General features: G+C 41.7%; 1 protein-coding gene across 1 annotated transcript in view; it reads left to right on the top strand.

The window, feature by feature from the left end:
• Positions 1 to 11134, top strand: part of ogdhb (oxoglutarate dehydrogenase b) — a 33008-nt gene extending 21874 nt beyond the window's left edge. Inside the window, exons 11-23 of the mRNA XM_028601094.1 lie at positions 1 to 122; positions 2701 to 2853; positions 3863 to 3965; positions 4098 to 4226; positions 4700 to 4850; positions 6042 to 6169; positions 7126 to 7304; positions 7430 to 7501; positions 8002 to 8127; positions 8252 to 8324; positions 8671 to 8834; positions 10230 to 10384; positions 10473 to 11134. The exon at positions 1 to 122 is cut by the window's left edge and continues 58 nt beyond it. Of these exons, the coding sequence (XP_028456895.1) occupies positions 1 to 122; positions 2701 to 2853; positions 3863 to 3965; positions 4098 to 4226; positions 4700 to 4850; positions 6042 to 6169; positions 7126 to 7304; positions 7430 to 7501; positions 8002 to 8127; positions 8252 to 8324; positions 8671 to 8834; positions 10230 to 10384; positions 10473 to 10593 (1676 nt within the window). The 3' untranslated portion in view covers positions 10594 to 11134. The remainder of the gene's footprint in view (positions 123 to 2700; positions 2854 to 3862; positions 3966 to 4097; positions 4227 to 4699; positions 4851 to 6041; positions 6170 to 7125; positions 7305 to 7429; positions 7502 to 8001; positions 8128 to 8251; positions 8325 to 8670; positions 8835 to 10229; positions 10385 to 10472) is intronic.
• Positions 11135 to 16110: the final 4976 nt, after the last annotated feature.

Below are 16110 nucleotides of genomic sequence, written 5' to 3' on the forward strand. Positions count from 1 at the left end.
CACGGGTCGTCAACGCTCCCATCTTCCACGTCAACGCAGACGACCCCGAGGCTGTGGCGTATGTGTGTGAAGTAGCAGCCGAATGGAGGAACACCTTCCATAAAGATGTAGTCGTAGACCTGGTAAGTTTGTAAAAACTGTTCTTCATCCCTCTTACATTAAATGCAGGGAGTTTCCTCTTATCAAATCATGGTTTTGGGATTTTTAAGGTGGATCCCAGGCAGAATGAAGACATTTTTAATTATCTACTGACAACAGTAAAGTAGGGCTGGGCGATATGGAGAAAATCAAATATCACGATATTGTTGATTAAATACCTTGATGTCGATATTGTAGGATTGACAGTTGGTGCTTTAACAAAATATTATTTACACAACGAGTTTTATTTTTTAAAGATGATTTTTTTTGGTGGGCTTTTCCGCCTTTTAATGGACAGGACAGCTAGGTGAGAGAGAGAGAGAGAGAGAGCGAACCCTGGACCTCTGCATTGAGGCATAAACCTCTAAGTATATGTGTGTCGGCTCTACCCACTGAACCAACATGGCCACACACATGAGATTTTTGATAAATAATTATCAGAAATGTCTATTTAATGACAACGTGTGTAATTTAAAGGCAAATAATAGAACAGCTAGAACAGTCAGAAAACTATATCACTTTACTCTAATGCAGCCTTCAAAAGCAGGAAAAGACAACAATTAATATATTACGATTTTATGATATCCAAAATCTAAGACGATATCTAGTCTTATATCACAATATTGATATAATATCGATATATTGCCTCGCCCTACAGTACAACCTTTGACAATTACATTGGGGGCTAACCCTAACACTGTATTGTTAAATCTTATGAATTCAAAGCATATCCTGTAGCTACCATCCATACAGTACAGTGTTAAAATCAGTCTTAGGATAACTTTATGGGGTCTACTTAACACATCCCTCTAGCCCTCGGACCTGGTGAAATATTAACCTAAGTCTGTCACATCGTATGGATACAACTATAAAGATAACAAAAAGATGAGGAAAATCAAACTGTCTCGGTTTGTTTTATTACTTTTAAGCAGAAACACAACTTTCACAAAACATCAGAGTGCCATGTGGAGGAGTCAGTTGGTTTCACCGCACTGCTGTAGAGAGTGCAGAGAAAGAGCTCTCAAAGTACATGCCCAATGTTAGCATCCTTTATACACAGAAAGAGCAACACTAAAAGAGGAAGCACCCACATGGTCATAAGTTGAACCTTTAAAAACAGGAACCGTCTAAGCGCGCTTGTGTCTGGGTATGATAATGTCTCGCAGCCGTCCTACTCAGCCTGAACATGCCGTCTTCATGACCTTAGGACAAACCACAGAACAAGCTGTGTCTGTTATGCACATGCTGACGCGATTTAAATATAACAAAAATAGTTTCCGTTTGCTCTTAGTAACCTTTTTCAATACAACGGTGTTCTTATTTCAAGTAAGCATTATTCATAACTTTAACATTTTCCATAACAAGGTTTACTCCTCGACGCAGCGGCCACGGGTTCGTCTCCGACCTGTGGTCCTTTGCTGCATGATGGGGGGGGCCTCTCTCTCTCTCTCTCTCTCTCTCTCTCTCTCTCTCTCTCTCTCTCTCTCTCTCTCTCTCTCTCTCTCTCTCTCCTTTCAACTCTAAGCTGTCCTATATAAAAATAAAGGCCTAAAATGCCCAAAAATAAATAAATAAAACCATAACCTTGCACATATTTGTTATAATGTCTTTGTGCATATGTTTTGTTATATATCTACTCTATATTTAAGTTCTTGACTGTAGCTTTATTGATAATTCCATTTTTTAAATGTTTATTGTTTCCTGTTTGCACTTAATACACCAAGGCAAACTCCCTGCAAGTGCAAACTTGCCTTGCAATAAAATCAGATTCTGAATTGTATTGCATCATTAGCTACAGCTTCCTAGAAACTGAAGAGAGAGGCCTGATAGGTTCGGGAAGTTGAGCAACTACTTCCAAGGAAAGATTGAAAGCAGGAGAGGTCACCTTCATGCCTAAACCCTCATGTGTTAAATTCAGAGAAACCGTGTGTAGGTACTGTAGGGACAGGGGAGGTTTATGTTAGAGAGAGGTCAGCAAAGTTCAAATCAAAACATAAGAAAAACACTCTCCTGTTTAGCAGCTCAAAGTAGAACTTCAAGCCAAGTATAATGTTTTAAACCCAGTCTGAATCGAAGGATTCGGACCTCTGAGATAAAGTTCCCACTGGATGCTGTTGTGAGTTGCATTTGTTGTATGTCGTGTTGTTTAAACACATCGTATTGCAATTGGGAAAGCCAGTCGTCAAAGAGTGTGGTAGAGACGCAATATTGGTTTAATATGGCGATATAATAGCTTTCAGGCATGCATTCATAGAGTTGCACTGGGTTGTTGACACAAAAAGTGACCGAAATAGTTGTTAAAAAAACTTGAGAGAGACGTTTAAACCCTGGCTCCGCTTACCTCCACACAGCTGACCAATCACAGTGTGAAAGAGATGTTAATCTCAGATCCTCAATTTCAGAAAGTTAAAGAAATTGTCCCCCCCCCCCTCTAATTTGGACATTGGAAAGGTGTGGAGGGAGGAGTTTACCAAGCTGTTACAAATGGTCACTTGATTGTGTGCACAAGAGAAATGTGTTTATAAGAAAAGCATGCCTAAACTCTTGCCTCCTCACATCCAGGTGTGTTACAGACGCAACGGGCACAACGAGATGGACGAGCCGATGTTCACGCAGCCGCTGATGTACAAGCAGATCAAGAAGCAGAAAGGGGTCCTGCAGCAGTTTGCTGGAAAATTAATCGCAGAGGGAGTCGTCACAACACAAGCCTATGAGGTAAAGCAACATGAACTGCTCTAGGTCACACCGCTTGTCATCAAACATCTAAAATATGTGCAAGATTTTGTACTAGACAGCAGGGTTGTCTTGCACAGTGTGACAGTTTTAAACCGTTAAATTCTCTATATTCCAAAAAGCCTCTGTGTCACATTTAGCTTGAGACAATTTACAATCTCAATGTGCTGTTTGTACACAGAGGAGGGGAGAAAAAACAGGTTTCATTGTCAGCTCTTTGAGACATAACAATGCATCTCTACTATCTGAATGAAACGGGGACAGAGTAGTTTGACGCAAAGAAAACCATGCAACCAAGCTTGCAAGCGTGCCTTTTGAGAGAGTTTGGTGCAAATGAAAAACGTTTTGTGAAAGCAGCAGGAACAAGACAGAATAATTGATGCCTTTCAGGCTCAAAAATATAGATTTCTGCATATCAATTTGCAATTTGTGTGAGGAGCAAAACCCTTGTGCATCCCTTTTAAAAAAAAAAAAAAAAAAAAAAAAAAAAAAAAAAACGCATCAATGCCTCGAGTAGAAACCAGGAGAACAGCATGTTTTTGCACCATAGAGTTAACATGGGATCAAAAATTGTGGCTTTTAGTTGAGACATTTTTGTCCTTAAGGGTCGAAGTGTCTGTATTTTGGATACACAGTTTATTCAGGACTTTATTATAGGAGCTGAATTGATTTAAAAGCCAAAAATGTCCATAGTGATGCACAAGGCTTACAAGAGAACAGATTATACGCATACGTATTATACACTGACGACAAGGACTTCAAAGCAGTAAATCCTGTAAACTATAAGGGAGAAATGAATGAGGTCCAATGTCCGAAGCAAACGCCTTCTTCCTGTTCTGAAAGTTGCTAAACTCGAAAGCTGTCAAACCCTTTTCACTCTCTGGAGGAGGTGAATACGTCGGTAATAAGCTACTATACACATGGCAGAGAGTTGCTACTTTGGACATGGGCACTGTGAAGCTTTCAGTAAACTCTCATCCATCTCTTTCAGGAGGAAGTTGCGAGGTACGACAAAATCTGCGAGGATGCTTATGCTCGCTCCAAAGATGAGAAGATCCTTCACATCAAACACTGGCTAGACTCCCCATGGCCTGGTAACGAGTCTTATTTATATTTATATTATTAAAATATATTTTTTTTCGTTTAATGAATCTTATGTTAAAACTGCAGTGGACTTGTTTTTTTTGCAGCATGGGTCAGTGACGTCTTTGTGTGTCTTTCTCTAGATTTTTTCACAAAGGAGGGACAGCCCAAAAGTATGAACTGCCCTTCGACTGGCATCAGTGAAGAAGAACTCAACCATATTGGAAACATTGCTGCCTCCGTCCCAGAGGAAGACTTCACGATACACGGAGGTACTGGCCGCTCTCCTCCTCCTGTTTCAACCAGGGGTTAATGCGTAGACTCTATAAGTAAAGCCAAGACATCAAAGTACACGTCAAATACATTTTTCCCAAAGATGGTCATTGTCATTTCACGTAGTTCCAATCTTGCCGACGTTTGTTCAAGTGTTCATTTTTCTGATATATTTGGTTTTAATTAATTAATCGCTAAAAAAGTGGGACTGACTCTTGATTGGTTTCGGGCGGGCGTATGGGCGGGACTTTGATACTGCAGCTCCACCGTCCGATCACTACTGCGCAGACTCTGGCTCCAAAATTACAAGATGGCAGCGCCTGTATCCGAGATATTTTGGCTTCACTTTTGTACAGCGGGAGGAAACGGAGACGTGTCGTCCATCTTTATATACAGTGTATGATTTCCACCCTCCTAACGTGCTGCCAGTCTCTTTTTAAATCTGTATTTTGATTCTGTGTTCATATTTCAGGTTTGAGTCGTATCCTAAAGGGCCGCGCAAATATGGTGAACCAACGATTGTGCGACTGGGCTCTCGGGGAATACATGGCCTTCGGCTCTCTGCTCAAAGAAGGGATCCACGTACGCCTTAGTGGACAGGATGTGGAGAGGGGCACGTTCAGGTAACGCATACACAAAAAGGGAAGTCACTGGTTTTATCTCTCTCTCTGGTTTTTGGAGAGAGAGAAAGTAGCAGCCGAGTGGAGGAACACCCTCCATAAAGATGTAGACGTAGACCTGCTAAGGAAGTGTTCCTCATGGCTCTTTCATTATATTGCTCTACTTAAATGATGGTTTTGGGATTTTTAAGGTGGATCACAGGCAGAATGAAGTCACAGAATGTCAAGACATTTTAACCATCTACTGACATTCATCGGATCATTAGCCACAGCTTCCTAGAAATAGAAATCTAGAAAGAAGAGAGAGGCCTGAGAGTTTTGGGAAGCCGTGCAACAAGTCGTGGGGAAAGATTGATAATACGAGAGGTCACCTTCATGCTTAAACCCTCCTGTGTCCAATTCAGAGAAACTGTGTGCAGGGAGCACTGGGAAAGATTTGTGTAAAAATGGTTTCTTCCTCCTGAAGATCTTTATGGCTTCAGAGAAACTTCTCTACTTTGAACAACAGACTGACGAGGCTGACAAATACTTAATAATATATATAATATATAAAATATGCAATTTGTCTCAGGAAATGGAGACCGAATAATGCTCTTTTTGTTTTTAACCACTTCACTTAATTTCTCTTTTTTTTTTTTTTTGTTTCTAATACTTCTAATAATACTCTAATGGGTGATTTCACCTACTGTACATCTCTCTTTTGCGTTTCAACTTTTATGTTGTTTTGGGATTTACTGCCATTTTGTCTGTGACATAAACAAGCTTGCGCAAAGCTAGACACAGGCAGACGTAGTAGTTGTTCAGTCGTTTACTTTTTCAAGCGCTGTGCCGATCGGGCAACTGATTGTATTTACTGGCCCCATGTAACCTTTGGTAGAAGGTTGAAGTTTTTCTCAATTGAATGCACCATTAGTTTAACGAGGTGCACCATAAAGATTTACCTACCATGGCAGACTTCAGGGAAGCAGGAGGATTTGGTTGTTTATCCGTAATCTCTGACCCGGGCAGGCTACCGGTTAACGAGCGCAAGTAGGTGGGGGTGGGGAGAGAAAAGATTCTGGGGGAATCGCCGCGGACCGTGCTTCTGATTTTAATAGTTGAAATCGAAATCTCATTTAAATTTTTGTTGTCTCAAAACTAAATCGTGACAACCCCTTAAATGTAATTTAAGTTTTTCTCTGATTTGCTTCCCAGCCATCGCCACCATGTTCTTCACGACCAGAACGTTGACAAGAGGATCTGCATCCCAATGAACTACGTCTCGCCCGATCAAGCTCCTTACACTGTCTGCAACAGCTCTCTGTCAGAGTACGGAGTCCTGGGTGAGTAGCATCCACACACACCCCGGCAGTAGCTTTAAATGGGTTGGAACTGTGATTGAGGTTCACTTTAGAGATCCACGCAGACTTTTAGGCTGCATCTACACTACTAAGTTTTTTGTTTTAAAACTGTCTTTTGCTGAGTTTACTCCTCGCGTCTGCACTACTCCGGCGTTTCCGAGCCAGTTCCACCTCGTTGTCAGTCCAAGCTCATAATTCCCAGCTCATACTTTTCAACATAGTTGTTCTCTCTCCAGAATATTTTCTGTATTTTTTTTCTGTCAACTTTGGGGTGGCAGTAGCTCCGTATGGAGTTGGATTGGGAACCAACTCCAACCGCTCAGTTCACTGGCCCCACTCACTCTGACGTGTGTGTGTGTGTGTGTGTGTGTGTGTGTGTGTGTGTGTGTGTGTGTGTGTGTGTGTGTGTGTGTGTGTGTGTGTGTGTGTGTGTGTGTGTGTGTGTGTGTGTGTGTGTGTGTGTGTGTGTGTGTGTGTGTGTGTGTGTGTGTGTGTGTGTGTGTGTGTGTGTGTGTGTGTGTGTGTGTGTGTGTGTGTGTTCATTCGAACAAACGGAGTGTAAATTGTAATTTCCCCCAATAAAAAAAGTATACATTAAGTATAACTTCTACATCCATGATTTTAAACTGCAGAGTAATGTCAGACAATCTGCTTCCTGTTTACACCAGCCTGTGTGTGTGAGTGAACAGTCATGTTATATGTGTTAATGTTATGTTAATATGGACGGAGATTAGTTCTGCTACTGGAGCTAAACTCTTGTGTAGATGGAGCTCGTTTTTGTCTCAAAATACCCTTTAAAAATGAAAACCTAGTAGTGTGGATGTAACCTCAATCTACTTAGAAAGTTAAGTTGGACAACCAAACTCTGAAAGTGTTGGAAAGTATTTTATTTACCCATCACTGAACCTGCCTTGTTTTCTGGTTTAATTTGTGTGCAGGTTTTGAATTAGGCTTTGCCATGGCCAGTCCCAACGCGCTGGTGCTGTGGGAGGCCCAGTTCGGAGACTTTCATAACACAGCTCAGTGCATCATCGACCAGTTCATCAGCTCGGGCCAGGCCAAGTGGGTGAGACAGAACGGCATTGTGCTGCTGCTTCCTCACGGCATGGAAGGAATGGTAGGAACTAAGAAACTTGATCTGCCACATTCTGCATTTATCTCAACCTCAAGGGCGACTTGGTTAGAAATATGTAATGTGCCAACTCTTGATGTTTTTATTTTTTATTGTATCTCTTCCCTCAGGGTCCAGAGCACTCGTCTGCCCGCCCTGAAAGGTTTCTACAGATGTGCAATGATGATCCTGATGTTTTCCCTGTGAGTTTGTGTCAGAAACAACCCTGTTACCTCTCCTTATAACTTCAGATTTTGCTCATATATACATCAGATTGGGTGTGTAGTTTGAGTGCAGTTTGAGATTCAGTGTTACTTGCATAAATCTGTTTAGAAATGATAGAAAAATGACAAATTTTAACTCCAGAGCTTGCCTGGGACTCGTCATGTTTTTGAGTTTTCTTCAGTATCAAAGTAATCCAGTGATAGTTGTCATTCCATCCATGGGTTCACTGCAAACATGAACTGCTATTAGATCATTTGGCATGCTTTTAATTTGCCACAATGTGAACTAATTTAGTCTAAAGAAACGCTGTAACTTCCTGTTTAAATCTTCCAAAGCGTTATAGAAAGTGCAATTCCAAAATGTTCAACATGATTGTCGAAGTAAGACAAAGAATGATAGCAGGAGTGACAGAATGATTGATTGAATTTCTGTATATTCTCACTTGCTTCTAACTTTCATCCCTACTTTAATTTTTCAGAAACTGTCAGAGGACTTTGCAGTGCGTCAGCTGTACGACTGTAACTGGATCGTTGTCAACTGCTCTACTCCGGCAAACTACTTCCACGTCCTCCGCAGACAGATCTTGCAGCCCTTCAGGAAGCCTGTAAGACACACACACACACACACACACACACACACACACACACACACACACACACCATGAAACGTGACATCACACACGAGATAATGCGGTTTAAGGTCACTGAGCTCTCTCTTTATCTCTTCAGCTGATCGTGTTTACTCCCAAGTCTCTGCTGCGCCATCCTGAGGCCAAGTCCAGCTTTGATCACATGCTGCCAGGTGAGCACCAAGATTATCATAGTTTAGAAATTTCAGATAGTTTTTATTTTATTTTCATTTTGATTTTTGGGTTTGATTTTAATTTGAGTTAGTTTTCGGAGTGTGTTTGCTACTTTTAGTTTAGTTTGAGTTAGTTTTCAGAGTGTGTTTGCTACTTTTAGTTTAGTTTGAGTTAGTTTTCAGAGTGTGTTTGCTACTTTTAGTTTAGTTTGAGTTAGTTTTCAGTAGGGATAGGGATTTTCTTGAAGGTTTTTTCAAGTTTTTCACTGCTTAAGGCATCTTCTTCTCCGAAATACTGGCTAGTTTCTTGTTTTGTTATTTATGGTTTGTGTTTGTCATCCTGCAGGCACACACTTCATGCGTATAATCCCAGAGGACGGGCCTGCGGCGGCCAGCCCAGAGAAGGTGAAGAGAATCGTTTTCTGCACCGGCAAGATCTACTACGAACTCGCCCGTGAACGCAAGAACAGAGGCATGGACGACGCCGTAGCTGTCGTCCGTGTCGAACAGGTAACGTCGGAGTGGAACGGAAGGTGTTTTGGAGGTGGTCTCTATGGAGGCACCGACCTTTGTTACATAGCTTAAATATGACCGTACATGTTTTTTTCTCCTGTTTAAAGGATAAATTCTGTATTTTTTTCGGTTCAGTGTTTTGCGTCTAAGTGACTAATGGGAACAGAATTATTTGAAAGCAAGACCGTTGCAGGCTTTATACACACTTAGTGTATCCACTCGGGCCATTTGCGCACCGTCAGTTAGGGTCCACTAAAAGTTCAGTTTTTGCCGCTGACAGACTCAGATTATTATTCTAAGTGTCTGATAACATTATGGAAAGGATCCCTACAGGCAGAGGACTTTTTGTTAAAGAGTAAGATCCTTTTTGTTTAACATGAAACCGCTTCGAAATCACCATCACCAAACTCCACCAGACTCCATGTAAATAATCAGGACTTTTAGCGTGTATAGAGCCAGCTTATCTCCACCAGACTCCATGTAAATAATCAGGACTTTTAGCATGTATAGAGCCAGCATATCTCCACCAGACTCCATGTAAATAATCAGGACTTTTAGCATGTATAGAGCCAGCATATCTCCACCAGACTCCATGTAAATAATCAGGACTTTTAGCGTGTATAGAGCCAGCATATCTCCACCAGACTCCATGTAAATAATCAGGACTTTTAGCGTGTATAGAGCCAGCATATCTCCACCAGACTCCATGTAAATAATCAGGACTTTTAGCGTGTATAGAGCCAGCATATCTCCACCAGACTCCATGTAAATAATCAGGACTTTTAGCGTGTATAGAGCCAGCATATCTCCACCAGACTCCATGTAAATAATCAGGACTTTTATCATGTATAGAGCCATCATATTTCCACCAGACTCCATGTAAATAATCAGGACTTTTATCATGTATAGAGCCATCATATTTCCACCAGACTCCATGTAAATAATCAGGACTTTTAGCGTGTATAGAGCCAGATATTTCCACATGTAAATGGGTGAATTAAGGGTTTATTTCAACCAAACCAGTGTGGTGATCGTTGGAACAGTGGAAAGATGAATCAAGACGGCTTTGGAGTTCTTTTGTTTCTGTCGACTTTGAATGAAGTGTGTTTTACGCTGATAAAATGACTGTTTATTTAAATGGGAGTCTGGTGGGTTTTGCAATAGCAACTGGGGGTTGCTTCATCTTAACCAAAAAAGGAGTATCCTGTAGGGATCCTTTCCATAATGTTGTCAGACACTTAGAATAATAAATCCAACGGCACTTTTGGTGGATGGACATCGAAGGTGTGTCCTAAATTATGGCAACTGCAAGCATCACTACGACCCAAATAAAAGTATTCTTAACGTCCGATTTTTCGGTCTCTTTTTTTATTTTATTTTTCTTTCTTTCAGCTCTCGCCCTTCCCGTTTGATCTGGTGAAAGCAGAGACCGAGCGTTATCCAAACGCTGATCTGGTGTGGTGTCAGGAGGAGCACAAGAACCAGGGTTACTACGACTACGTCAAGCCCCGCATCCGCACCACCATCAACCGCAGCCGCCCCGTCTGGTGAGTTCTACCTATCGGAACTGGAAGTTCCTCTGCTGTGACTGTATCATATGCTTATTTACGTGTGCGTGTGCGTGTGCGTGTGCAGGTATGCTGGACGTGACCCGGCAGCAGCTCCAGCTACCGGAAACAAGCCGACTCACCTCGCGGAGCTGCAGCGTTTACTGGACACGGCTTTCGATCTGGAAGCGTTTGCGGGAAAAGTTTAACAACTCCACTCTCTCCCACTCATCTGTCAAGCCTCCTCTGACTTTACATGACTTTACCTTTTTGAGGCAAAGTCACTTTGCATTGATGTGTTTTTTTTTTTTTTTTTCTCCCCTCAATATATTTCCACATCACACCGGTTCTCAGGCGTCCTCTTTAAACTAAATGCACAATGACTTCAAACACTGTTACCATGAATACCTCGTGTTCACAGTGACACTTTTATAGGCGAATGTTAAGTTAACCTGCATTGAATGTATGAATTTATACAAAGTTAATTTGTAAGAAAACAAGTTTTATCTTCATTTTTTCATTTGCTTTCATTTTGTTAATTACAAAAATCATTTTGTGCCTGCTCTGCATGTTGCAGAATCTACCAAAATACTCGATGCAACCACCTGCTGAACAAATACTTGAATAGTTAACAGATCCGAAATGTAAAAAAACCCAAAGATGCACAACAACAACAAACCAAATCTGTTAATCAGCACCTCTAAAGCTCCGATTAAAGCCCCTACAAGGTGTTTTTAACTGGTTATGAAACCGTCTCAGTTTCATATTGATGCCTCTATAAGACCTACATAAGTCCTTCCAGAAAAATGCAGTTTTTTTTTGTGATTGTTGTGGGCAAAAATCCTTGACTATGTGGCACGTTTTCTTAAAAAAATTGATGGAATATGCGGGGTATTTATGCAATTTTATACGATGAAATTGCGGGAACTTGCAAAAAACTGCAGTTTGAAAAAGAGAAATAAAAAGTGATCCCCCCCAATACCCTGCTTTTTTCGATGATGTTCACGTCGCGTAATTACGTCTCTTCATAACGTTCCCATGGCAACAGGGGAAAATGGCTGCTCAGCTCTTTACCCAGCGGAAAGAGCTGAGCTGTCATAAGGACACAAATTATTAATCCATTTTACTCAAAAGGCAAGTGTAAACCAACAGATAGGGATATAAACAGTGCCAACCGAAATTCACCGCAGTGAAACGCCATAATGAAATGGAAATATCCAACATGTGTGTGTTCTTGATAAACTGACAGCTTGGAAAACGTTGTCTGTCGTGACAGAAAATCACCTTAGACGTAGGCCTCAACATACAGTGCAAAAACAAACTGACAGGAAACTTACAATAGTTTTTTTTTATTCACATTTTGCCCTCCTAAGGCGCTTCTCGGGGTATTTTAAATTGCCTCCTCGACTCCTCCACTTGCCTCCCTTTGGCGGGAAATCACGGGAGGAGAGAGGAACCGAGGAAATGTGTTTTTTAGAGGCATGAGACATCCTTTCCTCCTGAAGCGTCCCATTCATTCGTCAGCTGTTTAGGTGGAGTTAGCGACTCGTCCAGCTGCACGGCTGCTCTCGTGTTTCCTCGCCTCTAGCTCCTCGACGCTCGCTCCTCGGGCCAGAAATAAGAGCTTTGAGACGGCCTTCACCGGGGAGGGACTGAACGTCTTCTGGTTCAGCCGAGGACCGAGGAGTCGAGGAGATATCCATTAAGGGGCGTGAGAAGAACCCTTGTTAGCTTTCAAAAAAATGTCTGCTGCTTTAACGCCTCGCACTGCAGAACTACAACTTTTACCCGCACTGCCCCCTGCTGCAAATGTGATGTCATTACATGCTTTTCTGACACACTGCCACTACTTCATAACTGCAACATGGTAAAAACCAAAGATGACCGAATATTCGACAATAACAAGCCGCTTCAATTAGTAAATAGTGCAATTTTGATGGTGGACAAATAGTGGACTATTCTGTGGAACCCCTGGCAGTCGGAGCTCTGGCAGGAGACTGAGAGCTTCACGCCTGCCAGCCAGGAGCAGATTGTCCCCTGGCTGCTCCGCAGGCCCCCCCTCTCCCCCGAATAACGGTCCCGGGGCTGCAGGGTCCGTCTGTGGCTACTTCCTGGGAGCCAACACAAGACGCCACGCTGCTGGAGGGAAGTGAGGCTCGGGAGAACCAGGACCGGGCGTGGCAGACTGTCAGACTCTGCTGCAGTAAAAAAAGAGGTTTTCTAAAGGGAGTCTGGCTGCTGCGGGAGGGACCCTGAACATTTCTGTTTGTGTTCTTCTTGAAAATGGATGGAGGAAAACTGTTGCTTCCGGTATGACCGATTTTGACTTTAAACTTCACTTTGAACCCGAAACTTTTTTCAACAAGTTTTTGCAACACGAGGCCGTTCTGCTCAAGGAAACACCAAGGGGCTGCCAAAATCAAAAATTAAATTTTGTTTGGTTAATCTTCACACAAACCAAAGTCCAAACATGACAATTTGTGGTTTCAATGGAAGCTTTAAATGTGCCTTTTTTTATTATTATTATTTTTTTAAGTACTCATATTATGCTCATTTTCAGGTTCATAATTGTATTTAGAGGTTATATCAGAATAGGTATATGTGGTTTAATTTTCAGAAAACACCATATTTTTGTTGTACTGCACATTGCTGCAGCTCCTCTTTTCACCCTGTGTGTGGAGCTCTCTGTTTTAGCTACAGAGTGAGACATCTCACTTCTGTTACATCTTTTTTGGGAGCAGTACCTAGGTAAGGACTACTAGCCAGTCAGAAGCAGAGTATGACGCCATGCTAGCAGCTAGGTGAGCATTATAACGTGTGTTCCAAAGTGACCACGTTGGTCTCTGAAGTAAAGGCTGGACTACAATAGAGCTGTTTGGAGCAGTTGGTGAACAGTGTTTTCTGTTGGAGATGGTAAGTCCCTTTGGGGGGGGACTTTGGGCTTTTTCACTTTTTAAACTTATAACATGTACAAAAAGATGTACATAGCACAATAAAGGAAAGGAGATAAGCCAAAAAGCATAATATGAGCACTTTAAGTTCTTGACAGCACCAGGCTAGCTGTATACTCTTCTTTCCAGTCTTCATGCTAAGCTAGGCTAACCAGCTGAATATTTAGCGCACATACATCAATCTTCTTTATGCAATTAAGAGAAAGGGAGGGAATCTGAAATTATTATTTTTTTTAATTGGAGCAGCCTGAATCTACTTTTACTTTTCTTGCTGAAACTTTTTGAATTTTTAGATCTGAATTTGTGAACATGAAAAAAATATTTTCTGCTTTTGAAATTGCAAATCAGGAAATTTCATATTTTAAAGAGGTTAATTCAGAACAAACAAAGTCAGATACATGGTTATCAAAGTTAAGACATTTCAATATGAAGTATTCGGTGGCTGTTGAAGAATTTGAATACTTCTCTCCGTATTTTATTTACTTCCATAGTCTCTGTACGTACTTGAGGGCAGGTGTAGTACGTACTAAAAGTAAAATATGCGGGGCGGCCTCTAGCTCATCCAGTTAGCGTTCGCCCCATGTAGGCGGAGTCCTGCGCAGGTTCGAATCCGACCTGCTGCCCTTTGCTGCGTGTCGTCCCCCATCTCTCTCCCCCTTTCATGTCTATCCACTGTCACTCTGAAATAAAGGGAAAAGCCCCAAAAGAAATCTTTAAAAAAAAAGTCAAATATGCGACTGGGAACACAACAAATGAAATAATAAAACCCTTTTGACTTAATATCCCACTCCACTTCTACATCATAGGTGTATATTTCGGGGGGGATGCAGGGGATATGTCCCCCCCCTAATATTTAGAAGAAGTAGATTTGTCCCCCTCAAAATATATGAGACCACTCTCATAAAATTTTCAGGAGCGTGAAAATTAAAGTCTGTGATTTCATGTCTTCTCTGTAGCCTTGAAATATGGAGCTTTAATTCCATTCCATTTTATTTATAGTATCAAATCATAACAAGAGTTATCTCGAGACACTTTACATATAGAGTAGGTCTAGACCACACTCTATAATTTACAAAGCCCCAACAATTCCAGCAATTACAGTAATTCCCTTAAGAGCAAGCAGTGCGACAGTGGCGAGGAAAAACTCCCTCTTGGGAAGAAACCTCGGACAGACCCAGGCTCTTGGTAGGCGGTGTCTGACGGGCCGGTTGGGGATATGATGAACAGTTTATCACTTTAAAGGGGTGATAGAATGCAAAACCGATTTTACCTTGTCGTAGTTAAAAAATGACCGTTTGGTGGGTAAATAGGCCATACATAGAACCTCACAATCCCATTGACACCCCTTTCCTCTGCAAATCTCACAATTTGAAACTGCTGCTGAAAACGAAAGCGAATCTGAACAAAGCTAAAAGTTGACGTCAACTTCTCAATTCCTCCTTTGGCTCTAGTCGTAGTCACGCCCCAATATTTGTGTGAGTGGTTCCTCAACCAGTCAGCGCGCAGCTCATCTAAATATTCATGAGCGTACCATATTTGGAAGAAAAGCTGTCGTTCCAAATAGAGCTATTACACAGGGATGCATAAGGGCAAAGAAATAGCACCTGGGCCGTTTTCAGCCCAACCAATGTTACATACCCCATTAGGAGACCTTAAAGAACAGTGTGAAATACCTTATATAATCATTCTATCACCCCTTTAACAAGGTCTTATTCTCTAACCGATTTGTTGTGGAGATGTAAATGATTCATGTTTTGAATGTGAAGAAAGTTTTCAACAACACAGGAGAATAATACTTTTCTTTTACATATATAGAGATTTGCACCATAAATTAATGCATACAAATTCAACGGAATTCAGGAAATGAAGTGTTTGAAGCCTAACAAATTTGGGATGATCGGTTATAATGTCCGCCCCCCTAAATGTTGAAATGACCTACGCCCCTGTTCTACGTCCTGTGTTCACGTGTATACCATGATACCACAAAGTTCACTTCAGATCACATCTTTATTGTCCCTCGAGGGGAAATTTGACTTACTGCAGAGGGCAAAAACAGGTTCAACTGGCTGATGGACAGGTTTCCTCGGAACGCTGCGCAACAGGCTTTGATGTATTCGGCTCGTTGGAGATGAACTGCGCCTCGCCTGTAAAGGGGACGAGAGCAGGCGGCAGCAGCCGGGGGCGGTGACAAAAATCTGCTCTCAAGTCGGACAGTTTCCGACCGTTTCCAGCAGCCTTCAGGCTGAACAGGAAGTGATAGAAATACTGTGGTCTGATTCCCATTTAATAAAATGTTATCAGACCCATATATCCAGATGTTTTTATTATGACAGAGTAGCTGTCAAAATGCTCAACATGCGATATATTGCTGATTTTAATTAACACACTGTAGATGATCTGTAATCTGAACAGATTTAGTCTCTCTGACTTCTAAACATAACTATCAGCCACACACGTGTTCTGTACAGAATAAGCCTTTAAATCAGACAAGTAGCAGTTAAAATCCCTCCAATTCAAAATCAATAAAAAGTTTATATAAAACTTCATCATGTTGAGTCGATTCTGAACCACTCGGATGTTATGGTGCGTTCTTTTTGTCCACCAAAGTCGATCTACGAGTCGTTTTTCGGAGTTACGAACCGGAAGTTGCAAAAAGAACGCCCCCCCCCGAGTTCGTATATATACGACTCGTCAAGTCGTCTGAACACAGAGGACCCCGAGTTCGTTTGTCGTTTTTCGACACGGATGTGACGTCACACTCGAGCTACTAGTCGC

This window comes from Perca flavescens, chromosome 16, assembly GCF_004354835.1.
Source record: "Perca flavescens isolate YP-PL-M2 chromosome 16, PFLA_1.0, whole genome shotgun sequence".
In the NCBI taxonomy this organism is placed as follows: Eukaryota; Metazoa; Chordata; class Actinopteri; order Perciformes; family Percidae; genus Perca; species Perca flavescens.